The 27,507-nt window shown below is 43.2% G+C and overlaps 1 protein-coding gene across 1 annotated transcript; it reads left to right on the top strand.

Moving 5' to 3' along the window:
- Positions 1 to 2,568: 2,568 nt before the first annotated feature.
- chst6 (carbohydrate sulfotransferase 6) lies at positions 2,569 to 20,894 on the top strand. The gene is made up of 2 exons (XM_084171409.1): positions 2,569 to 2,679; positions 18,023 to 20,894. Exon 2 carries the CDS (start codon positions 18,047 to 18,049, stop codon positions 19,244 to 19,246), a length of 1,200 nt encoding a protein of 399 aa, XP_084027535.1. The 5' UTR covers positions 2,569 to 2,679; positions 18,023 to 18,046; the 3' UTR covers positions 19,247 to 20,894.
- The last annotated feature ends 6,613 nt before the right edge of the window (positions 20,895 to 27,507 follow it).

Genomic DNA, 27,507 nt, shown 5'->3' with positions numbered 1-27,507 from the left:
GACTGGTTGTAAGTGTGTATTTATGTGTGATTAATGCAAACCTATATCCTGTCCTTGTCTTACTAGTGTATCTAAGTAACGTGTGATCATCCTCATTCATCTGTCTCTAAAAAGTGGAAAGTGGCCTTCAATAATGCTATAATAGTAATAATGCTTCTATAAGGGTTAAATGGCTCCACCAGCAGCTAAAGTACCTATTCAGGATGCAATTTATTTATATGAAAACGTACTTTTGGTGGGTTGCTTTTGAGGCTTTGTTTAGATGTGTAAATCATGTCTAGTCATTTGATTTAGACTGGCAGATGAATGGCTCAGTGTCTGCCCATTCTTTGCCTATGGCGATCTACCTCAGAAAGAATGCCTCTCTCTATCTCTCTCTCTCTCTTAATTCAAAGGGGCTTTATTGTCATGGGAAACGTGTTTACATTGCCAAAGCAAGTGAAATAAGCAATAGACAAAAGTGAGAAGAAACAAAACATCAACAAAAAACTATTAGAATTGAACAGTAAATATTGCACTCAAAAATGATTTTAAAAGGTAAAGACATTTCAAGTGTTATATTATCAGCTATGTACAGTGTTTTAGCAATGTGCAAATAATTTAGTAGGGAAAGATAAATATTGCTGGTATTTACAATGGTGTTTGTGCTCCACTGGTTGCCCTTTTCTCATGGCAATGAGCCACAAATCTTGCTGCTGTGATTGCACACTACGGTATTTTTCCTATGGGAGTTGATCAATGTTTGATTTGTTTTCAAATTCTTTGTGGGTCTGTGTAATATGTGGGAAATATGTATCTCTAATGTGGTCATACATTTGGAAGGAGGAAGTGCAGCTCAGTTTCCACCTCATTTTGTGGGCAGTGGAGGAGGACAAAATCTCTCTCTCTTTCTCTTTCAGGGACACAAACATACTGTCATTATTTCTCTGTCATTCTGGTCCAGTACCAATGTGTTAGCTCATTTAGCTTGGCCAGTTCAGCAACAGTCCCACCCACTATAGCTCAATAAAACACTCTTCTTCATTAACTTTCTGCTCAATATAAAAATGTTAAATGTCACCACTAGAGAACTGTGTGTAGTTAAGAGAGGTTTTTAACTCAATAATAGCCTGATATGCTTTATTTCCCATCTTCCAAACAATGAGCAGCACAGGATGTGAGTCTCAAGTGATCAGGAACCAAATGCATCCTTTGTGACGGTGGATTATATTGTGGAAGTTAGTTGAAACTTATCAATCAAGTGTCCAAAATAAGTAATAATGAACCTGTCCATGATCAGAATAATATTAATCTGTGAGTAACCATCCTATAAAGTTTACATAGCCTATCTGATGCCTGTGCCCAAGGCTATGCAAATAATGCGCCTCAGTAGCATATTGTGATTTGTGAATTCCAAACAGGCAGTAACAAAGTGGTCCAAACGTTTTATTTTATTTCATGGTTATTAGTTATTAAATAACAAATGTTTTTGGCGGATATTAGGCCTACTGAGCCCAATAACCCCCTGATGAAAGTCAATTAGGCCATCATCTAAAAGGTCACGCAGTAATTTAATAGGATCTCTATGAGCTCACTTCTCTTTACTCACTGCCTTTCCAACCCATGAAAGTTTACTTGAAAAGGGTTTTAAGTTCAAGATTCCTATGCCACCCCTCTCAACCCTGCTGTCCCCTGTCCATCCCACTGCCCAACGGGGTCTCAAAACATTTCATATGATTCTGTACGTAAATCTGAGACACTCCATTTAGTATGGTTGCTTTAAGGGAGCACGCCACTTTGTACAGCGCAGCGGATTCCCATAGCGGGCTCAGTCTGCTTTAGGTAAGGGCCAAAAGTTTGCGGCAATATGTGTGAGAGAAAAAGCTGACTCCAAGTTACCCCTGTATAACATAGGACTATAATGTTTGGTATAGCATAACATTTGCATCAGGTTTCATAGGACTTTATTTTTTGCATTATATGTTATGTTTCACATGGTATGTATTAATTTGTGAACATCCATCATCCATTCCTTATGATATGTTAGGAATTACAATTCGTATGATAGGTTACGAAATTTAATTCGTACCATATGTTAGAAATTTGCAATATGTACAATATGTTACAAATTTGTGAAACGTATGATATATTACGAATTCCAATTTGTTGTTGCTAACGTTATCTAGGTGGCAAGGAGTTAAGGGTAGGGTTAAGGTTAGGGGAGGGGTTAGCTAAAAGGGTTAGGGGAAGGGTTAGCTAAAAGGGTTAAGGTTAGGGTTAGGGCTAACATGCTAAGTAATTGCAAAGTAGCTAAAATGCTAAAGTTGTCCGTGATGAGATTTGAACTCACAACCTTTGGGTTGCTAGATGTTCACGTTATACGCCCACCCATCTGCCTTGACCAACCAACCTATTTTAAGTAACCCTTTGTCTTCTATAACCATACCAAACAAAACACATCACACTAATGTCTATATCCCGGATTTACGTTTACTATGTTATGTCTAGTTTATGAGACCAGTCTGCACTGCCAGGCGCACCTCTTTCATGGCCACGTCTCAAAACTCTTTGTAGGCTACGCAAACTAACACTCTGAAGACAGTGGATGTTCGTCTAAAGACCGTGAACGTAATATAACAGTACGTTTCAGAGCTCTCCTCACTCATTGGGGTCTCGTCGACCAGCAACACACCGGAGAAGGTAAGGTATTCCAGCAAAAATTAACAACGTTGCCTGAGCAGCTCCGAAAAGAGCTCATTTTAAGTGATAATACCCGAGAAGCCGGTGTTTGGAGGATATATTGGCACCGGTGTTGTTAGTTCGTCGAGGGCCGGCAAACCGTGCCAATATATCCTCCAAACACTGGCATTATCACTTTTATACAAGGGGTTACCAACATATTCAAATAATGATTGACATATTTTCATAAAAAACATTATTTTGATTAATTTATTAATACTATTTCATCCTTCCACAATATATAGTTTTGACACAAATCTAGGGTTGCTAGAGACGCGACCCAGTGGTTCAGTCTTTTTGGTCTATATCTATGGACGCGACCCAGTCGTTCGTTCTAAATGTTCCATTGCCATATTGGCTGGCAACTTTCTCGTCCCTTGTTTGCTAGCTAGCCAATTACGGCTAACTTACAGTCACGTCAAAAAGTGCAGCCAGAATAAAAGCAAAGCAGATGCATTTGTTTAAGCTGTTTTCTAGTGACATTTATTTGGATACATCCATAACAATGAGACAATGAGGCGCGATTTCGCCTGGCATAGAAAATGTGCTCTCTCGTCATGACACTGTTGTTCAGAGGAGCTAGCCAACAACACAGCTACAGTAACACAATCACTTCAAACTGAAGCTGGAAAGACTGAAAATTAGCTGCGTTTCGTTTGACCTTTTTTCAATTGATATATTTGGGGTATATATCCATAAAAATGATGCCAGCTGATTCATGATTTCAACTGGCTGATAAACGCTGCCTGTCTGTCTCCTCCCGACTCCTGAAAAGTTCATTACAATGGGACAGCAGGAGATCGAATTTGAATATTGAAACAATTTAGCAAATGTCAGGCCAGACAGACAGCAAGGTTTATACAAATCTCCGCGGTTGAAAACTAAATGTTAGTCTAAAAGAAATGTGAGATAATGTCTAGATGCTTTTTATAGTGGAGATCAAGTTTATAAATTGTCTGGCTGGGCTGATAAGACAGTGGATTGCACAGTCAGATGGAACAGAGTAAATAGGCATTTTAATGTCATAGATTTAGCAGGTGGCAATTTGTGGAATAGAGACTGGCTGGAATGCGGTTTTAACCAATCAGCATTAAGGATTAGATCCACCCATTGTATAATTGGGGACATTGTTTTATGTTTCTGTGGGTCACTGTTACCAATCGCTGTTTGCATCAGTGTTCGTCTGCAGTTGTCAGTTGTCTGGTATGTAGTTCTGTATGATATTAGATAGTCCGAAGCTATGGATTGCACCGCTACAGATGGCTTAATTTAGGCCACTGTAGGTGAGTGTTCCATTCAATTTCAGCACATTACTTTAAAAAACTTAATTTGGGTTAGAAAAGTAGAGCTACGAGGCCTATCTAAATAATTATTATGTTTTATGTATTATTATGTATAAATACATATATATAGTACATTTATTATTATATAGGCATATGTTCCATAGAAATGACGTTAACATGTCCTAAATGTAGACTATTCTTGATTAATTTTACCTAAAACCCCAAACAGCAAGCAAAGCAGATGTAGAAGCATGGTGGCTAGGAAAAACTCTCTAGAAAGGCAGGAACCTAGGAAGAAACCTAGAGAGGAACCAGGCTCTGAGGGGTGGACAGTTCTCTTCTGTTTGTGCCGGGTGGAGATTATAAGAGTATATGGCCATTAAGACCAGATCGTTTTTCAAGATGTTCATAGATTACCAGCAGGGTCAAATAATAATCACAATGGTTGTAGAGGGTGCAACAGGTCAGTACCTCAGGATTAAATGTCAGTTGGCTTTTCATAGCCGAGCATTCAGAGGTCGAGACAGCAGATGCGGTAGAGAGAGAGTCAAAAACAGCAGGTCCGGGACAAGGTAGCACGTCTGGTGAACAGGTCAGTGTTCCATAGCCGCAGGCAGAACTGTTGAAGCTGGAGCAGCAGCACGACCAGGTGAACTGGGGACAGCCAGGAGTCATCAGGCCAGGTAGTCCTGAGGCATGGTCCTAGGGCTCAGGTCCTCCGGTAGGGGAGGGAGAGAGAGAGAATTAGAGGGAGCATACTTAAATTCACACAGGACACCCGATAAGACAGGAGAAGGACACCAGATATAACAGACTGACCCTAGCCCCCAAGCACATAGACTATTGCAGCATAGAGACGGGGGGTCAGGGGAGACTGTGGCCCCGTCCGACGATACCCCCAGACAGGGCCAACCAGGCAGGATATAACCCCACCCACTTTGCCACGAACTTACTACCTTGAGACAAGGCTGAGTATAGCCCTCGAAGATCTCCTCCATCGCACGAGCCCGAGGGGGCGCAAATCCGGACAGGAAGTTCACGTCAGTGACTCAACCCACGCAAGTGACGCACCCTTCCTAGGGACGGCATGGAGGAGCACGAGTAAACCAGTGACTCAGCCCCCGTAATATGGTCAGAGGTAGAGAATCCCAGTAGAGAGAGGGGAGCCCGCCAGGCAGAGACGGCAAGGGCGGTTCATCACTCCAGTGCCTTGCCATTCACCTTCGCACCGCTGAGCCAGACTACAGTCATGGTCAAAAGTTTTGAGAATGACACACATACTAATTTTCACAAAGTCTGCTGCCTCAGTTTCGATGATGGCAATTTGCATATACTCCAGAATGTCATGAAGATTGATCAGATGAATTGCAATTAATTGCAAAGTCCCTCTTTGCCATGAAAATGAACTTAATCCCCAAAAAACATTTCCACTGCATTTCAGCCCTGCCACAAAAGGACCAGCTGCCATCATGTCATTGATTCTCTTGTTAACACAGGTGAGAGTGTTGACGAGGATAAGGCTGGAGATCACTCTGTCATGCTGATTGAGTTAGAATAACAGACTGGAATTTTTTTAAAGGAGGGTGGTGCTTGAAATCATTGTTCTTCCTCTTTTAACCATGGTTACCTGCAAGGAAACACATGCCATCATCATTGCTTTGCACAAAAAGGGCTTCACAGGCAAGGCTATTGCTGTTAGTAAGATTGCACCTAAATCAACCATTTATCGGATCATCAAAAACTTCAAGGAGAGAGGTTCAATTGTTGTGAAGAAGGCATCAGGGCACCCAAGAAAGTCCAGCAAGCGCCAGGACCGTCTCCTAAAGTTGATTCAGCTGCGGGATCGGGGCACCACCAGTGCAGAGCTTGCTCAGGAATGGCAGCAGGCAGGTGTGAGTGCATCTGCACGCACAGTGAGGCGAATACTTTTGGAGGATGGCCTGGTGTCAAGAAGGGCAGCAAAGAAGCCACTTCTCTCCAGGAAAAACATCAGGGACAGACTGATATTCTGCAAAAGGTACAGGGATTGGACTGCTGAGGACTGGGGTAAAGCCATTTTCTCTGATGAATCCCCTTTCCGATTGTTTGGGGCATCCGGAAAACACCTTGTCCGGAGAAGACAAGGTGAGCGCTACCATCAGTCCTGTGTCATGCCAACAGTAAAGCATCCTGAGACCATTCATATGTGGGGTTGCTTCTCAGCCAAGGGAGTGGGCTCACTCACAATTTTGCCTAAGAACACAGCCATGAATAAAGAATGGTACCAACACATCCTCCGAGAGCAACTTCTCCCAACCATCCAAGAACAGTTTGGTGACGACCAATGCCTTTTCCAGCATGATGGAGCACCTTGCCATAAGGCAAAAGTGATAACTAAGTGGCTCGGGGAACAAAACATCAATATTTTGGGTCTATGGCCAGGGAACTCCCCAGACCTTAATCCCATTGAGAACTTGTGGTCGATCCTCAAGAGGCGGGTGGACAAAAAAAATCCCACAAATTCTGACAAACTCCAAGCATTGATTATGCAAGAATGGGCTGCCATCAGTCAGGATGTGGCCCAGAAGTTAATTGACAGCATGCCAGGGCGGATTGCAGGGGTCTTGAAAAAGAAGGGTCAACACTGCAAATATTACCTCTTTGCATAAACGTAATGTAATTGTCAATAAAAGCCTTTGACACTTATGGAATGCTTGTAATTATACTTCAGTACTGAAGTATAATTACAAGCATTCCATAAGTGTCAAAGGCTGACTAAAATATCTCATAACACTGAAGCAGCGAACTTTGTGAAGATCAATACTTGTCATTCTCAAAACTTTTGACCACGACTCAATCATAGGACCTACTGAAGAGATTAATCTTCAGGAAAGACTTAAAGGTCGAGACCGAGTCTGCGTCTCTCACATGGATAGACAGACCATTCCATAAAAATGTAGCTCTGTAGGAGAAAGCCCTGCCTCCAGCTGTTTTCTTAGAAATTCTAGGGACAATAAGGAGGCCTGCGTCTTGTGACCGTAGTGTACGTGTAGGTATGTACGGCAGGACCAAATTGGAGAGATAGGTAGGAGCAAGCCCATGTAATGCTTTGTAGGCTTGTTGAAATCAGCCCTAGCCTTAACATATCTTTTTTTGGTTCTAGTCAAGATTCTAGCAGCCATGTTTAGCACTAACTGAAGTTTATTTAGTGCTTTATCTGCGTAGCTGGAGAGTAGAGCATTGCAGTAGTCTAATCTAGAAGTGACAAAAGCATGGATTAGCTTTTCTGCATAATTTTTGGACAAAAAGTTTCTGATTTATGCAATGTTACGAAGTTGGAAAAAAGCTGTCCTTGAAATATTCATGATATGTTCGTCAAAAAAGAGACCAGGGTCCAGAGTAACGCTGAGATCCTTCATAGTTTTATTTGAGACGACTGTACAACCATTACATAGCAGACAGGTTTGCATTTTGGGTTAGTTATTGCACAGAAACATACATAATTCACATTAACTCTATATTTCAATTCACTCTGGATTATATTTTTCAAGATTAAGGAACCACACATGATTTGTTCCTGCCAAATCAGTATCACTGGTTACTTTATCTCAGCTCAGAGCAGTCATTTCAGACCTGCAGTCTTCATAACTAGAATAATCATCTGAATAATAAATCCAAATATCGATTCATACAGAGTAGACTACTTCCTATTTAGTTTACTGTAAAAAACTGTGCTGCACTACACATTCCCATTAGAGACCAGAGCACCCAGGGGGTGCAGTAAACAGGAAAACATTGACAGTTAGCACCCCCACCCCACAGTTTCCACCTAGCAATGAAAATGTTCTCCACATACTCTGCCATTGCAGAGATCTGTACCTGGAAAATGTTAACATCATGTATCCAGCCTGCTACATTTTAGGGCACTACCAAATAATTGTTTTCTGCTAAACTTGGAAAACAAGTAGGCGGCCAGTATGATGCAGGAAAACTTTAGTGAACAGGTTATATTTACAAAGAATACATATAAGGAGCAAATACTTACTTTAGTTGTGCGTCCTGTTATGTCAGTCATTGGCTGATCTGCTTCTTTATAAGTATTCTTTGAAAATATGACCTGTATAGTTCACTAAAGTTTTCCTGCCGCCTACTCGTTCCTGCCGCCTACTGCCAAAATATAGTATTTGTGTGTGTGCATGTGTGTGTTTTTAGTAGCATGTTCCATGATGTCAACACTAGCTGAACCCCTTGTTTATGTAAACCATAAGGCAGTGTTTCCCAAACTCGGTTTTCTTTTTTGCCCTAGCACTACAAATAACCAACTCATCATCAAGCTTTGATTATTTAAATCAGCTGTGTAATGCTAGGGCAAAAACGCATACGTGCACCCAGGGGGGGCCCCAGGACCGAGTTTGGGAAACCCTGCCCTAAGGGGTCTTTTGTGTGGAGATCCTGTCAGGGGTTGTCCAATAAGCACCCAAATTATAGTATGCTCCCATAGATCACCTCAGCTGGGATCTATCCCCTACTCTAAGCTTTAGGAATAGTCGGCTACATATCCCCATTCTTCTCAATGTTAATCTCTACTGAGAAAACATCAGAGGATGAAAGCGCCTTACACAACAGGGAGAATTAAAGTGGTGTAAAGTACTTAAGCAAAAATACTTTAAAGTAGTTTTTTGGGGTATCAGTACTTGACTATTTATATTTTTCTTTTACTTTTACTTCACTAAATTTCTAAAGAAAATAATGTACTTTTTACTCCATACATTTTCCCTGACACCCAAAAGTTCTCATTACATTTTGAATGCTTAGCAGGACAGGAAAATGGTCCAATTCATGCACTTATCAAGAGAACGTCCCTGGTCATCCCTACTGCCTGATCTGGTGGACTCACTAAACACATGCTTCGTTTGTAAATTATTTCTGAGTGTCGGAGAGTGCCCCTGGCTATCCGTAAATTTAAAAAATAACAAGAAAATTGTGCTGTCTAGTTTGCTTAATATAAGGAATTTGAAATGATTTGTACTTTTAGTTTAACTTTTGATACTTAAGTGTATTTTAACAACTACATTTACTTTTGATACTTAAGTGTATATATAAAACCAAATACTCAAGTAGTATTTTACTGGCTGACTTTCACTTTTACTTTAGTCAATTTCTATTAAGGTATCTTTTACTTTTGCTCAATTATGACAATTGGGTACTTTTTCCACCACTAAAAAAACGGAGGAAAAAAGAGGCCTTTATAATGCAGAGAATTATACTTATATTACAGAGGTAGGAGCAGATCAGCATATCTAAATCAACCAACTGGTTTTCCTCACTCATCCCCAATCTGTTTCACACACATACACACACACAGGCATGATGTGATTCTCCCCGTCCCTTATAGCAGGTGAGGAGAATTAGTCCGACTGTAACTCCTCCAGCTCGTTCCGTACAGTAGGTAGCCTACAGTGTTCCAGAAGGGTTAATTGGTCATTGTTGTCTCATTGTTCTACAGCAGTTGGTCTTTATCTCATGTTCATGTTTTGACATGCTTTAAGATTGTAATTTTGAAAAATGTTTGAAATATGTTTGTCTGCATGTGTGAAATTCAGTTGCAAAACTTAAGAAGAAAGATGGCTTGTGCTAAATCATCCATTAGATAGACAACAGTGGCATCTACTGGCTGCTGACAATGCCTCTGAGATTTCTCTCTTTCATATAATAGGCTGAAGTGCAGAACAGAAAGAGAGAACAGATTCTACTTCAGCTCTCATTTCAGATGAAAAGCATTATGCAATTCCTATACAGAAAGTACAGTATCCCAGCTGTGTTTTACAAACTGGAAATCATCTGCTCTCCTCCAGTGACTTGGCTATACAGTGGGTATCCACTGAATAGCCAAGTATTCAACCCCCCCCCTTGGATTTTTTCACATCTTGTTGCGTTACAAAGTGAATAGAAATTAATTAAATAGCGTTTTTGTTTGTTTGTTATTGATCTACACAAAATACTTTAATGTCAAAGTAGAAGAAACAATTCTAACATTTTATTTTGAAATTAATGAAAAATAAAACACTGATATACCTTGATTAGATAAGTATTCACCCCCCTGAGTCAATACATGATAGAAACACCTTTGGCAGCGATTACAGCTGTGAGTCTTCTTGGGTACATTTCTAAGAGCTTTGCACACATGGATTGTGCAATATTTGCCCATTATTCTAGTCAGCATGTTTCAAGGTTTGCCATAGATTTTCAAGCAGATTTAAGTCAAAACTGTAACTTGGCCACTCAGGAACATTAACTGTCTTCTTGGTAAGCAACTCCCGTGTAGATTTGGCCTTGTGTTGTAGGTTATTGTCCTGCTGAAAGGTGAATTCCTCTCCCAGTGTCTGGTGGGTAAAGCAGATTGAAGCAGGTTTTGCATTTAGGCCCATAAATCTATTCCTTTGCTGTGTTTTTTTCTTTCAGTAATACCTTGTTGCATACATATGCATGTTTTGGAATATTTATTATATATATTTTTATTCTTCTTTTCACTCTTATGTAGGTCATTATTGTGGAGTAACTACAATGTTGTTGATCCATCGTCAGTTTTCTCCCTTCACAGCCATTGAACTCTGTAGTTCAATGGCTGGTGACATCCCTGAGCAGTTTCCTTCCTTTCCTGCAGCTCAGTCCAGAAGGATGACTGTATCACATCAAATCACATTTTATTTGTCACATGTGCCGAATACAACAGGTGTAGACCTTACCGTGAAATGCTTACTTACAAGCCCTTAACCAACAATGCAGTTCAATAAATAGTTAAGAAAATATTTACTAAAATAAACTAAAGTAAAAAATAAAAAGTAACACAATAAAATTACATAACAATAACAAGGCTATATACAGGGGGTACGGGTACCGAGTCAATATGCGGGGGTACAGGTTAGTTGAGGTAGTTTGTACATGTAGGTTGGGGTAAGTGACTATGCATAGATAATAAACAGCGAGTAGCAGCAGTGTAAAAACAAATAGTGTAAAAACAAATAGTTCAGCAGTCTTATATCTTGGGGGTAGAAGCTGTTAAGGAGCCTTTTGGACCTAGACTTGGTGCTCCGGTACCGCTTGCCGTGCGGTAGCAGAGAGAACAGTCTATGACTTGGGTGACAATTTTTTTGGACCTTCCTCTGACACCGCCAAGTATATAGGTCCTGGATGGGAGGAAGCTTGGCCCCAGTGATGTACTGGGCTGTACGCACTACCCTCTGTAGCGCCTTATGGTCGGATGCTGAGCAGTTGCCGTACCAGGCGGGGATGCAACCGGTCAGGATACTCTCGATGGTGCAGCTGTAGACATTTTTGAGGATCTGGGGACCCATGCCAAATCTTTTTTGTCTCCTGAGGGGGAAAAGGTGTTGTCGTGCCCTCTTCACGACTGTCTTGGTGTGTTTGGACCATGATAGTTTGTTGGTGATGTGGACACCAAGGAACTTGAAACTCTCGACACCCTCCACTACAGCCCCGTTGATGTTAATGGAGGCCTGTTCGGCCCTCCTTTTCCTGTTGTCTACGATCATCTCCTTTATCATGCTCACATTGAGGGAGAGGTTGTTGTCCTGGCACCACACTGCCAGGTCTCTGACCTCCTCCCTATAGGCTATCTCATCGTTGTCGGTGATCAGGCCCTATCACTGTTGTGTCGTCAGCAAACTTAATGATGGTGTTGGAGTCGTGCTTGGCCACACAGTCGTGGGTGAACAGGGAGTACAGGAGGGGACTAAGAACGCACCCCTGAGGGGCCCCGGTGTTGAGGATCAGCGTGGCATATGTGTTGTTGCCTACCCTTACCACCTGGGGGCGGCCCGTCAGGAAGTCCAGGATCCAGTTGCAGAGGGAGGTGTTTAGTCCCAGCGTCCTTAGCTTAGTGATGAGCTTTGTGGGCACTGTGGTGTTGAACGCTGAGCTGTAGCCAATGAACAGCATTCTCACATAGATGTTCCTTTTGTCCAGGTGGGAAAGGGCAGTGTGGAGTGCAATAGAGATTGCATCATCTGTGGATCTGTTGGGGCGGTATGCAAATTGGAGTGGGTCTAGGGTTTCTGGGATAATGCTGTTGATGTGAGCCATGACCAGCCTTTCAAAGCACTTCATGGCTACAGACGTCAGTGCTACGGGTCGGTAGTCATTTAGGCAGGTTATCTTAGAGTCCTTGGGCACGGGGACTATGGTGGTCTGCTTGAAACATAATATATTACAGTTTTTAATGTCCCGTTGGTAGGAAAACCGTAATCTTAGGTCATCCAATTTGTTCTCCAATGATTGAAGATTGGCTAATAGGATTGATGGGAGCGGCAGTTTACTCGCTCGCCGTCGGATCCTTACAAGGCACCCCGACCTACGTCCACGATATCTCCGTCTCTTCCTCATGCGAATGACAGGGATTTGGGCCTTGTCGGGTGTCTGTATGATATCCTTCGCGGCCGCCTCGTTGAAGAAAAAATCTTCGTCCAATACGAGGTGAGTAATCGCTGTCCTGATATCCAGAAGCTCTTTTTGGTTATAAGAGACAATGGCAGAAACATTATGTACAAAATAAATTACAAATAACGCGGAAAAACACACATAATAGTACAATTGGTTAGAGGGCTGTAAAACGGCAGCCATCTTCTCCGGCACTGTTCGGCGAGGATCGGATGTCGTCAACCTTCTTTTCAAAATGGTTGACGAAGTCATCCACAGAGAGGGAGGAGGGAGGGGGGAGGAGGATTCAGCAGGGAGGAGAAGGTGGCAAAGAGCTTCCTAGGGTTAGAGGCAGATGCTTAGAATTTAGAGTGGTAGAAAGTGGCTTTAGCAGCAGAAACAGAGGAAGAAAATGTAGAGAGGAGGGAGTGAAAAATTGCCAGGTCCGCAGGGAGTCTAGTTTTCCTCCATTTCCGCTCGGCTGCCCGGAGCCCTGTTCTGTGAGCTCGCAATGAGTCGCCAAGCCACGGAGCAGGAGGGGAAGGACCGAGCCGGCCGGGAGGATAGGGGACATAGAGAGTCAAAGGATGCAGAAAGGGAGGAGAGGAGGGTTGAGGAGTCAGAATCAGGAGATTGGAGGGAGAAGGATTGAGCAGAGCGAAGAGATGATAGGATGGAAGAGGAGAGAGTAGCGGGAGAGAGAGAGCGAAGGTTGCGACGGCGCATTACCATCTGAGGTGTCATCTGTGGATCTGTTGAAGCGGTATGTGAATTGGAGTGGATCTAGGGTTTCCAGGATGATGGAGTTGATGTGAGCCATGACCAGCCTTTCAAAGCTCCGGGCGGTAGTCATTTAGGCAGGTTACCTTCGCATTCTTGGGCACAGGGACTATGGTGGTCTGCTTGAAACGTGGGTATTACAGACTCTGTCAGGGAGAGGTTGAAAATGTCAGTGAAGACACTTGCCAGTTGGTTCGCGCATGCTCTGAGTACATGGCCTGGTAATCCGTCTGGCCCTGCGACCTTGTGAATGTTGACCTGTTTAAAGGTCTTGCTCACATCGGCTACGGAGAGCGTGATCACACAGTCGTCCGGAACAGCTGGTGCTCTCATGCATGATTAAGTGATGTGTCTGGGGGGTTTAATACATCATCCTCATCCTGCATAATTATTAACTTGACCATGCTTAAAAAGATATTCAATGTCTGATTTGTTATTGTTACCCATCTACCAATCACTCCCCTTCTTTATGAAGGTTTCGAAAAGCTCCCTGGTCTTTGTAGTTGAATCTGTGCTTGAAATTCATGCATATCTCTTAGTTGTCAATCAAATGTATTTGGCATCGTTCAAATGGGCGGGCAGGGAGTTCCCATTGTTGTCAAAACGTGGATTGGGACAAGCATGCATTGGCAGGCAAGCTGCAGAAGGTCAAACAGGCTACTATTCCCCATCGTTTATCAGTGCAATTTTGACGGCCAACTACAAGCTGAAAAAGTTTGCAAGAGTTTATCTACTCTTGCCTCATTAGATTTTTAGCTCATCTCGCTCTGGATAACATTAGTTGTTGATCTTAGTGAGGGAGAGATTGCCTACCTGTTAATGTTTGTTTGAGCAATAGGACTGTAAAGTACCCAAATGTAAGAGGACTCCTGTGGTATTTACATATTTGCAGAAATCCCTTCAGGTGTATTTTGTGGCTTTTGGCGAATGCTTTCTAATGGTCTAAAGTCACACTGTTGCTACTGCCTGTAAACACAGTCCAGTTCAAAGTGAATGATACAGGCCCATGTGGAAAATGGTTTATTTGCATATAGGCCTACTGTAACTCTGATTGGCTATGGCGCACCGGTCTGTGTAGTCTGGGCCTGGACAAAACGGACACATTTTTATTAGGTTTTATTTACTGCAGTGTCTATTAATTGTCCAAACATTATCCCTTAGGTCTAGCACAGCAAATACTTCAATTGTTTAAGCATATTTTGCAGAATAGTGATTACAATATTTTATCTGAATATTGACAAAAAAAATGATCTTAAGGGGGTGAGCAATCAGTGACGGAGTTGAAAAGCAACTGACGGAGTTGACAACAGATACTCAAAACTGACTTATTTTTGCCTCTAAAATTAAAAGTTAAATACAAACATTTGTACAATATGGAAAATGATTCATTTGAAAATCAGGCAGAGGGAGTTAACAGTTTATGGTTGTGAGTGACCATAAGTGATTCCAATATTGTTGTAATGAGGACATGAATAAGGGCTCCTTGAATAAGGGGTCCTTATTGGATAGCTGGCCCTGCTCATACCTGATTAATTTAGGATTTTAGACAAATTTGACGGTGTAAACCAAATCTCCGGACACATCTTTTAGGAATCAATGTTTTGAGAGAAATATTATTTAAATTCACAGAGGGCTATTGCAAGAAAGTACATAAATCATTTTTCAGTTAATATCACATTTTACCAGTTTTTAGAATTTTAAACACTTTTTTTTGGAGAGTTTGTCATTGGGATCCTTTGCTCCAGACAAGGGCATTTCTGGGCATAGAGCCTACATGGAAATTAATAATACTGAAAGTATTTAGAAAATAGTTTTCCCTTATAAAATTCCCCTAAATGTACATTTTAAGCTCAAATAATGCAACATAATCCATTGTTTTTACTATAAAAATAAAGTTTCCCTGCCGGACAAGGATTGTCCTGACTTTCAGAATCCCTGAGCTAATTTCCTGCTATACTTCACATTTTGTCATGAGCCTGAGAGAAGGTTTTGCAGTTTTAATTAAATCATGGCTTATGATGTGTTCATATACTATCTGGGGGACCTGACCTCCGGGTGGCCCTGGTCCCAAAGCTTGTGGGCCCCTCGCCTTGCGGGGGTGAGTGCTATGCCAGTGTTCATTGATTCCTTCTATTCCAGGGCACAGCACAGGAACTTCATAAATTTCACTCCTTCATCAATAGAAGCAGAGAACATCTGAAATTCACGTTCACCTTTGATGTGCATGAAACAAGTTTTCTGGACATTTTGATAAGGAAGGAGGGGGTGGCTTTAGCTCGGACCTATACAGGAAGCCAACAAACGGGAATTCCCTGTTATGCAGAGATGGCTTCAACCCTACACCCCTGAAAAAGAGCCACCCTATCAGCCAATACAGTCGCATACGCAGGATCTGTAGTACACAGTGACTATAACAAAAAACCTCACTGTCTGGATGAGCGCTTCAGACAGTGGGGTTAACCAGAGGATTGGCTGCATGATGGACGGGACCGTTACAAAAATATGACCCAGGATGACATCTTAACTCCCAAACCACCCCGCCTCCCTGACCAACGAGTCCAATGCTTTCTTCAATACTCCCCACTAGGCAAACAGTTCGACCACATCATTAAAAAAACGCTGGCACATATTGAGCACTGACCCACAACTGGAAAAGACGTCTAAAGAAACCAAGCGGGATGTCTTCAGACGCGGCCCCAACATCAGTCAAATGGTGGTGAGGTCTGATCTTCCACGGCAACCATTTAGCACTTTCCTAGACAATGTGCCGGACTGTAATTACAGATGTGGCCAGTGTAACTTTACGAACAAATGCACAACGTTCAATCACCCCATTACGGGCAAGGCCATTAAGATTCAGGTATAATCACGTGTTCCACAAAAAAATGTGGTGTACCTTTATCAAGTGTATTTGTGGTTGATGCTATGTAGGAAAAATGAAACAAGCTCTTACAACGCATAGCAGGACACAGGAGTAATATCAGGACTACTGATCAGAGAAACCCTGTGGCTGGGCATTTCATCGAGTCTCGTCACAACATCAGCTCTCTGAGATACATTGGTATGGAACATGTTAAGGCACCTAGTAGGGGGGAGATACTGGTAATCTATTACTGAGCAGAGAATTGTATTGGATTCACCATTTGTCCACCATGTCTCCAAGAGTTTGAAATTGGACAATTTCTTACATGAATATGTCACGTTGATTTTGTCTTGCCATCCAGGTCTCACTTGGTCATTTTGTACATAATTTATGTATATATTATATTGATATGAAATTATATCTACGACCACCACGCGGCCAATGGTCATATGGGTGGGTATTCCAACAGTTTCCAATGTAATATTTGTTACTGTTGCCTAGGTTTTAACTCTGCCCGATTTGTTTAAGTGATTTCGCCTGGTGGTGAAACTTGAGTTGCATTGCATTATTTCTGCCTCATGCACAAATTCATGTTGTTTCCATGACCAGAGAAAGTGAAATATTCCTCTATATTAAAATAGACACAACGCGTTGCTAATAATAAAAACGCAGGCCTATCAATACATTTGGCTACTCATTCATTGCAGCTGCAGCACGAGTGGAAGAAGGGAGAAGCACGTTTTATGTTTAAGGCAGTGCTAGAGGCTTCACTACAGACCCGGGTTTGATCCCGGGCTGTGTCGCAGCCGGCCGCAACCGGGAGACCCATGAGGCGGCGCATAATTGGCCCAGCGTCGTCCGGGTTTGGCCAGCTGGGACTCTAGCGAGGGCCGGGCGCATGCACGCTGTACGGTGTTTCCTCCGACACGTTGGTGCGGCTGGCTTCAGAGTTAAGCGAGCAGTGTGTCAAGAAGCAGTGCGGCTTGGCGGGGTCGTGTTTCAGAGGACTCATGGCTCTCGACCTTCGCCTCTCCCGAGTCTGTACGGGAGTTGCAGCAATGGGACAAGACTGTAACTACCAATTGGATATCACGAAATTGGTGGTAAAATAAATTACAAAAATTAACTTAATGAAATCTCATGTAGGCTAGTATCAAATTGTGCTGCGGGGTTGTGGTACACTGGTAATGTAGGAACGGTGATTTGAGCTTTCCGATTGGCCAGCGCAATATATCTATCACGTCCCGCCGTGAGTTTGTCCTTCCAGACAAATTAAATATTAAATGGTTCAAAATGTGAACCCTGCCTACCCGGCGTGCAGGACTTCTGAATCAAGTGCACTTCCAACCAACAGCGCAAAACGAATACACATTTAAAAAAAGCAGCGCATGGCTTTATCGTTGGCTTTTCTACAGAAATGTTTGGTGATCGACTAGGAATACCTTGAAGATCGACCATACTGTTAGTCAATCTGGATAAGAGAATATGTTAAATGACTAAAATGTGAATGTTTTACATACAGATCTCATATTACTGTATTGGATTATTTAAAATAAAAGTTTTTTTAAATATTGATGTAACAAATGTTTCATTTGTACATTCCTTTATAAAAAAATGCGTTATTTGTTACATTTGACTGTGTAAAACCTAGCAGTACAACTTATTTCTCTGAAAGTGAGGCAGATATATAGCATTTTGCTAAAAAACATGATTATTTGTCTCTCTTAAATGAATGCATCAAGTGATAGATTTTAAACAACTACATGTGTGTCATTAAACAACCCCATGCCATGATTAGTGAAAAACACACATCTCTTTTAATAATTTTTTGGAACAATAAAAGCTAATTTACCAACATTTCTGAAAATGTATGTATAGCGTTTTGGAATTAAACTCTTAATATGCCTCCCCTTATTCTCTCTCTCTTGCTCTCTCGCCCTCTCGCTCTCCTATAAATTCCCAGCAGCTCACACAGAGAGTCTCCAGCATGCCGCGCTTCAGACTGACGCCACCGGCCATGGTGTTCCTGCTGCTTCTGCAGGGAGTGGCCGTGGTGCTGCTGTTTGGATGGTACATCCGGCTCCTCCCTTGTGGTAGCCCTCCCTCCCAGGGCAAGGTCCACGTGCTCCTGCTGTCCTCATGGCGGTCTGGATCCTCCTTCCTGGGCCAGGTGTTCAGCCAGCACCCGTCTGTCTTCTACCTGATGGAGCCATCGTGGCATGTGTGGACCACTCTGCAGATGCCTGGAGCCCGGGCGCTGCGCATGGCGGTGAGGGACCTGATGCGCAGCGTCTTCCAGTGTGACATGTCTGTCATGGATGCCTACACTCCGGCCCAGCACAACATGTCAGCCCTCTTTATGTGGAGCCACAGCCGTGCCCTGTGCTCTCCACCTGCCTGCCAGCTCACACCTCGCCACCTCTTCAGCAACGAGACGGAGTGCAAGCGGAAGTGTGACAGGCCTGGCCTGCAGGGGGCAGAAGAGGCCTGTCAGACCTACAGCCATGTGGTGCTCAAAGAGGTGCGCTTCTTTGAGCTGGACTCCCTGTACCCTCTCCTGCAGGACCCCACTCTGGACCTGCGCATCATCCACCTGGTGAGAGACCCGCGGGCCGTGGCACGCTCCAGGGAGCAGTCAGCCAAAGCCCTAGTGAAGGACAATGCCCTGGTCCTGGAGGAAGGCAACACCAAGGTGGTTGACACACAGTACCGCGTCATGCAGGAGATATGCCGAAGCCACGTCCGCATCCACGAGAGGGCCATGCTCAAACCCCCAGACTTTCTACGTGGACGTTACAAGATGGTACGCTACGAGGACATGGTGAGAGACCCCCTGACAGAGATCGACTCTATGTATCAGTTTGTGGGGCTGGAGATGACACAGTCGCTACAGGAGTGGATCTATAAGGTCACCCACGGTAAGGGCAAGGGCACCAAGAAGGAGGCCTTCCAAATCACCTCCCGCAACGCAGCAGACGTCTCTCAGGCTTGGCGTACTACTTTGCCCCATGGCAAGGTAAGGCACATCCAGGAGGTGTGTAAGGGCGCCATGTCTTTGCTGGGGTATAGGACCGTTGCCAGTGAGAAAGAACAGAAGAAACTTGACGTGGACCTTCTGACTCCCCGTGAACGATATCACTTCAGCTGGCTCCCTTCCAAAACTGACAATATAAAAAACAATGAGTAAATCATATTTTCAGAGACCGAATCCCACTCAAATCTATTTGTGGGAACGAGAACAATGCAACTATTCCCCAACAGGAGGGTGTCAATATCCATCCCCTAAGGGAAAATGGAGCTGGAAAAAGAGCTGGAGGGCCAGTATTGGTAAGGGGTTAATGCAGGGTTCCCCAATAGGCGGCCCACGGGACATAAAATACTGTCAAATCAGCTCAAAGTGATTTTAATTTAGGAAATCCATTGCCAAGTATTCCCACTAATAAATAGAGAGGCATATGTGATCGTATCCCAGTGTAATCAAGGTTTGAAATTATTCTGTTTTTGTCAAATAGTATCTCTGTTTGGGATTCTTGCGGTCAATTGTTCCGGCCCCCCCGACCATCCGCTCAAGTAAAAATCGGCCCACTGCTGAATGTATTTGGGGACCCCTGGGTTAATACACGTCAATCATATGTAGATCTGCTTTGATTTATGTTTACAGAGACTGATGGTTATGTTGTGTTTTATTTTCTTGATTCTAATCTTTCTTTATGTCATTGTTGTAATGTTCTATAGAGTACTGAAAGAATGGTTCGTCTTTGGGGAAGGAATGGAAGAGTTAGGCAGTGGGATATATCATAAATCACATTGATTTCCAACCTACACATACTGGAGCCAGAGATGAAGCCCAGCTCCGTGGCATGATGTTATTCCCGACCGGGGTTTGAGAAGGAGCTGCTGTACTGTAGCCGTCAGTGAAGACTGAAGATAAGCCCTCTCTCTGTCACAACCGGTTATGCTCAGAATGTGTTGTAGTTTGAAGCACCAGATTAAAACACATTTACAAGTGTGCATGTGAGAGGGTGCAACTCAGTGTGTGTTTGTGTGAATGCCTGTGTGTTTGTATCGGTTTGGTGGTCTATGAAAGTGGATTTATGGGTTTTGTTACTGTTTATATCATTTTATATAAACAGGTACTCCACCCTTCTCCTAAATCAGTTTTTAGTCCAGGATTAGGCTTAATCTGTGTCCGGGAAACCTTGCAATGAGTGTTGGTCAGTGGCTTTGTTTAACTCCATTACTTTATGAATCAAGAATAGAGTGACTTTTTACATACAACATAGCCAGTTTATGCACCCTGCTCTTTGTTTAATTAACATTTCCATAGTGTTTAATATCAATGACATGTTTTATCTGAAGGGCATAATTAAATGTGGAATGTCCTCAAATATCCTTCAACTTATTATATTGTGACTGGTACTTTTAGGTGTCATGACTTGACATTAACATTCATGGGTGTGTGCATTTGCAATGAAGTTTGCTATCCATGCAGTCTTCACACATCAATATGGCTCCCAGTATAATGTGAACAAATCCTCTGCTATGTTGTTTTTCATGGGTGTAGAAAAAAGGAATTTGGTTACAATGATAGTGGTCTGATGGAACCACTTGATTTTCTCACCTAGATCTGGCTATGTTATACATAGTTTTGTACTAATGACAATAAGAATGCTTACTGTAGGCAATGCTAATGGAATCATCTTGATTTTCCCAATGTAATTATCTAATAATAACCAGATGATTTTATTTGATTATGGTGAGATTATGAGGTACTGGTGATTTCGGAATTGATTTTGTTTGATCCGTTGATTTTATTAGCAATAAATATAACATTTTATTAAATTAGTCCTTTGCCCTTATTTCCCCCCATGTTTTCTCTTGGTTATTTGCTGTAAATAGATTTGGTGGTGGTATGCTAGACAGAAGGCATGTTGACTGTAAATGAAGACGTAGGCACAGTATACCAGGAGTCTCCATCCTGTTCTTGAATGACAGCTACTTTTAAAATATCAAACATGTCGCGAGCTACTAATTATTTTTCTAGCTTTCAAATAGGCACATTCTTCTCTTCTCATCTCCCCTGCAACTCTTCTCCGGGTCCTTGTTGTACAAGAGAAGGTAGTGCACTGTTTTCTGTCAATATACCTGGTAAAATAATGGTTAATAAACAACTCTAAGGGGGGCCCTATAAAATATGTAATTATTTCCCCAAATTCTGTTTTATATTTTCCCAAATTATGATTTCCTGGTTTTAGATGTTTTTTGTTTTTCACTCAAAATTACAATTGTTCATAGAGAAACAACGAAATTGGATGTTCTGATTCCATGTCAATGCTTAAATCACACCAGAAGTCAATTTTATGTGTAATTCCCCTTTAATTGTGCATCTGGCCCTTTCTTTGCGCATCTAGCCAGTGGGGAATGTGCCATCTAATGTGCTGGTCTAGCAATGGTTCTGTACTGCTGCTGCGCATTTCATGGCAAAGTTAGCAAATAATAGATACAAACGATATACTTATTACTCATTATATACTTCTGCTAGGTAAGCCTACTTTGCAGTTAACATTTAATTGATAAGGTTATGGGGAAAGTGTTTGCTAACCATGGGTGGGATAATGTAAATGTTGCGTTGATTAGATAGTAGCTGGGAGCTTGCGGATACTTGTGAGATTTATGTATGACCGTTTGCGGTGGAACACTTGAACATTGCATGTACTTTCAGAATTGTTTGGCGATCGACCTGTTGTAGACCGCTGGTATAGACCTACCTGACACATTTTAAAGAAGGTGAGGCATATTTTTGTGAATGCATGATAAAACAGCTCCCTCTGCTGACAGAGATCATTGGTGCATGCCCTTAGTCGCAGTCGGGTAAATGGTAGATTCAGATAAAGGAAACACTTGAATATATGAAGGATACAAAGTATATCGAAAGCAGGGGCTTCCACACAGGTGTGGTTCCTAAGTTAATTAAGCAATTAACATCCATCATGCATAGTTAGGGTCATGTATGCAAATGCCCAGTTTCCCATTATTTTTGCTACCTTGGCTAGAAGAAGAGATCTCAATGAGTTTGAAAGAGGGGTCTCAAAGGAGCATAGGGGGTTTAAAGGGTGTGTGTGTGTGTGTGTGTCTCAGTCACCAGATCTCAACCCAATTGAACACTTATGGGAGATTGTGGAGCGGCGACAGACAGTGTTTTCCACCACCATCTACAAAACACCAAATGATGGAATTTTTCATGGAAGAATGGTATCGCATCCCTCCAATAGAGTTCCAGACACTAGAATCTATGCCAAGGCGCATTGAAGCTGTTCTGGCGGCTCGTGGTGGCCCAACGCCCTCTTAAGACACTGTGTGTTGGTTTTTCCTTTATTTTGGCAGTTACCTGTACCTCACAGTGCTTGCCATGACCCCCCCATCTAGTTAAAGTATTATAACTTAGAATCATGGTATTAAGTATAGGGTTCCTAATTGACATTTCAAGTGAAAAAAAAATATTTGTCACCACACCACACTTAGAGGCATTCCAGACGATTGAAAACAACCTAGTTATTTTTTCAACCTCCCGTTTTGGACTTGATGTATGGCTCATACAGTGGGGGAAAAAAGTATTTAGTCAGCCACCAATTGTGCAAGTTCTCCCACTTAAAAAGATGGGAGAGGCCTGTCATTTTCATCATAGGTACACGTCAACTATGACAGACAAAATGAGGAAAAATAATCCAGAAAATCACATTGTAGGATTTTTTATGAATTTATTTGCAAATTATGGTGGAAAATAAGTATTTGGTCAATAACAAAAGTTTCTCAATACTTTGTTATATACCCTTTGTTGGCAATGACACAGGTCAAACGTTTTCTGTAAGTCTTCACAAGGTTTTCACACACTGTTGCTGGTATTTTGGTTCATTCCTCCATGCAGATCTCTAGAGCAGTGATGTTTTGGGGCTGTCGCTGGGCAACACGGACTTTCAACTCCCTCCAAAGATTTTCTATGGGATTGAGATCTGGAGACTGGCTAGGCCACTCCTTCGTTGCCCGGGCGGTGTGTTTGGGATCATTGTCATGCTGAAAGACCCAGCCACGTTTCATCTTCAATGCCCTTGCTGATGGAAGGAGGTTTTCACTCAAAATATCACTATACATGGCCCCATTCATTCTTTCCTTTACACGGATCAGTCGTCCTGGTCCCTTTGCAGAAAAACAGCCCCAAAGCATGATGTTTCCACCCCCATGCTTCACAGTAGGTATGGTGTTCTTTGGATGCAACTCAGCATTCTTTGTCCTCCAAACACGACGAGTTGAGTTTTTACTAAAAAGTTATATTTTTGTTTCATCTGACCATATGACATTCTCCCAATCCTCTTCTGGATCATCCAAATGCACTCTAGCAAACTTCAGATGGGCCTGGACATGTACTGGCTTAAGCAGGGGGACACGTCTGGCACTGCAGGATTTGAGTCCCTGGCGGCGTAGTGTGTTACTGATGGTAGGCTTTGTTACTTTGGTCCCAGCTCTCTGCAGGTCATTCACTAGGTCCCCCCGTGTGGTTCTGGGATTTTTGCTCACCGTTCTTGTGATCATTTTGACCCCACGGGGTGAGATCTTGCGTGGAGCCCCAGATCGAGGGAGATTATCAGTGGTCAATTGTGTTTCTGGTGTCCTTTGACAGCTCTTTGGTCTTGGCCATAGTGGAGTTTGGAGTGTGACTGTTTGAGGTTGTGGACAGGTGTCTTTTATACTGATAACAAGTTCAAACAGGTGCCATTAATACAGGTAACTAGTGGAGGACAGAGGAGCCTCTTAAAGAAGAAGTTACAGGTCTGTGAGAGCCAGAAATCTTGCTTGTTTGTAGGTGACCAAATACTTATTTTCCACCATAATTTGCAAATAAATTCATAAAAAATCCTACAATGTGATTTTCTGGAGAAAAAAAATCTCAATTTGTCTGTCACAGTTGACGTGTACCTATGATGAAAATTACAGGCCTCTCTCATCTTTTTAAGTGGGAGAACTTGCACAATTGGTGGCTGACTAAATACTTTTTTCCCCCACTGTACATGCAGAATAAACCATATGCAGTCCTCTCCCTGAGGAGAAAGGCACATAATCCTTACATTTTTACCTGGCATCATTTAGTGCATGAGATACGTGCTCGTTCCTAGTGAGCACATGCTTGGAAGCGAGTGGGATTGCCTGGCTACATGCACTTACCATTAGTTATTTTGATAACAGCGAAAATATATTGAATACATCGATCAAATACATGCATCATAAATTAGAATCCATTTGAAATTATAAGTAAGATCTGTTAGACCTCGGTAGTTGTTTCATTTCTCTCTTTCAATAGGCTACATTTCTCTGGAAACCAAGCAGAAAATGATGTGTGCTAAAGATGCAATTTTAGCCAGACAAATACACTGCTCAAATAAATTAAGGGAACACTAAAATAACACATCCTAGATCTGAATGAATGAAATAATCTTATGAAATACTTTTTTCTTTACATAGTTGAATGTGCTGACAACAAAATCACACAAAAATTATCAATGGAAATCAAATTTATCAACCCATGGACGTCTGGATTTGGAGTCACCCTCAAAATTAAAGTGGAAAACCACACTACAGGCTGATCCAACTTTGATGTAATGTCCTTAAAACAAGTCAAAATGAGGCTCAGTAGTGTGTGTGGCCTCCACGTGCCTGTATGACCTCCCTACAACACCTGGCCATGCTCCTGATGAGGTGGCGGATGGTCTCCTGAGGGATCTCCTCCCAGACCTGGACTAAAGCATCCGCCAATCAATCAATCAATCAATCAATTTTATTTTATATAGCCCTTCTTACATCAGCTAATATCTCGAAGTGCTGTACAGAAACCCAGCCTAAAACCCCAAACAGCTAGTAATGCAGGTGTAGAAGCACGGTGGCTAGGAAAAACTCCCTAGAAAGGCAAAACCTAGGAAGAAACCTAGAGAGGAACCAGGCTATGAGGGGTGGCCAGTCCTCTTCTGGCTGTGCCGGGTGGAGATTATAACAGAACCATGCCAAGATGTTCAAAAATGTTCATAAGTGACAAGCATGGTCAAATAATAATCAGGAATAAATCTCAGTTGGCTTTTCATAGCCGATCATTAGAGTTTAAAACAGCAGGTCTGGGACAGGTAGGGGTTCCATAACCGCAGGCAGAACAGTTTAAACTGGAATAGCAGCAAGGCCAGGCGGACTGGGGACAGCAAGGAGTCACCACGGCCGGTAGTCCCGACGTATGGTCCTAGGGCTCAGGTCTCTCAGTTGGCTTTTCATAGCCGATCATTAAAGAGTTGAAAACAGCAGGTCTGGGACAGGTAGGGGTTTCGTAGCCGCAGGCAGAACAGTTGAAACTGGAATAGCAGCAAGGCCAGGCGGACTGGGGACAGCAAGGTGTCATCATGCCCGGTAGTCCTGACGTATGGTCCTAGGGCTCAGGTTCTCAGAGAGAAAGAGAGAACGAGAGAATTAGAGAGAGCATACTTAAATTCACACAGGACACTGGATAAGACAGGAGAAGTACTCCAGGTATAACCAACTAACCCCAGCCCCCCGACACATAAACTACTGCAGCATAAATACTGGAGGCTGAGACAGGAGCGGTCCGGAGACACTGTGGCCCCATCCGAAGAAACCCCCGGACAGGGCCAAACAGGAAGGATATAACCCCACCCACTCCGCCAAAGCACAGCCCCCGCACCACTAGAGGGATATCCCCAACCACCAACTTACAATCCTGAGACAAGGCCGAGTATAGCCCACAGAGGTCTCCACCACAGCACAAACCAAGGGGGGGGGCGCCAACCCAGACAGGAAGATCACGTCAGTAACTCAACCCACTCAAGTGACGCACCCCTCCCAGGGACGGCATGAAAGAGCACCAGCAAGCCAGTGACTCAGCCCCTGCAACAGGGTTAGAGGCAGAGAACCCCAGTGGAGAGGGGAACCGGCCCGGCAGAGACAGCAAGGGCTGTTCGTTGCTCCAGCCTTTCCGTTCACCTTCACACTCCTGGGCCAGACTACACTCAATCATATGACCTACTGAAGAGATAAGTCTTCAGTAAAGACTCCTGGACAGTCTGTGGTGCAACGTGGCGTTGGTGGATGGAGCGAGACATGATGTCCCAGATGTGCTCAATTGGATTCAGGTCTGGGGAACGGGCGGGCCAGTCCATAGCATCAATGCCTTCCTCTTGCAGGAACTGCTGACACACTCCAGCCACATGAGGTCTAGCATTGTCTTGCATTAGGAGGAACCCAGGGCCAACCGCACCAGCATATGGTCTCACAAGGGGTCTGAGGATCTCATCTCGGTACCTAATGGCAGTCAGGCTACCTCTGGCGAGCACATGGAGGGCTGTGCGGTCCCCCAAAGAAATGCCACCCCACACCATGACTGACCCACCTCCAAACCGGTCATGCTGGAGGATGTTGCAGGCAGCAGAACGTTCTCCACGGCGTCTCTAGACTCTGTCACGTCTGTCACGTGCTCAGTGTGAACCTGCTTTCATCTGTGAAGAACACAGGGCGCCAGTGGCGAATTTGCCAATCTTGGTATTCTCTGGCAAATGCCAAACGTCCTGCACGGTGTTGGCCTGTAAGCAGAACCCCCACCTGTGGACGTCGGGCCCTCATACCACCCTCATGGAGTCTGTTTCTGACCGTTTGAGCAGACACATGCACATTTGTGGCCTGCTGGAGGTTATTTTGCAGGGCTCTGGCAGTGCTCCTCCTGCTCCTCCTTGCACAAAGGCGGAGGTAGCAGTCCTGCTGCTGGGTTGTTGCCCTCCTACGGCCTTCTCCACGTCTCCTGATGTACTGGCCTGTCTCCTGGTAGCGCCTCCATACTCTGGACACTACGCTGACAGACACAGCAAATCTTCTTGCCACAGCTCGCATTGATGTGCCATCCTGGATGAGCTGCATTACCTGAGCCACTTGTGTGGGTTGTAGACTCCGTCTCATGCTACCACTAGAGTGAAAGCACCGCCAGCATTCAAAAGTGACCAAAACATCAGCCAGGAAGCATTGGAACTGAGAAGTGGTCTGTGGTCACCACCTGCAAAACCAGTCCTTTATTGGGGGTGTCTTGCTAATTGCCTATAATTTCCACCTGTTGTCTATTCCATTTGCACAACAGCATGTGAAATGTATTGTCAATCAGTGTTGCTTCCTAAGTGGACAGTTTGATTTCACAGAAGTGTGATTGACTTGAAGTTACATTGTGTTGTTTAAGTGTTCCCTTTATTTTTTTGAGCAGTGTACATTAGAAGACAATTGTCAAGCCGATCAGAAACACTGCTCACAACCTGTATCTCCTAAATGGTGTCGCTGGTGTATTTTGTTTTAAATTTGGAATATATTGCGCAAAAAACAAAGGTTTTTACTAGGCAGAAATCACGACACAACACACAC

This window comes from Coregonus lavaretus (genome assembly GCF_964263955.1).
Source record: "Coregonus lavaretus genome assembly, chromosome: 11".
In the NCBI taxonomy this organism is placed as follows: domain Eukaryota; kingdom Metazoa; phylum Chordata; class Actinopteri; order Salmoniformes; family Salmonidae; genus Coregonus; species Coregonus lavaretus.
Note: the sequence above shows the minus strand (reverse complement) of the source record. Positions and strands in the feature narration are given on the sequence as shown.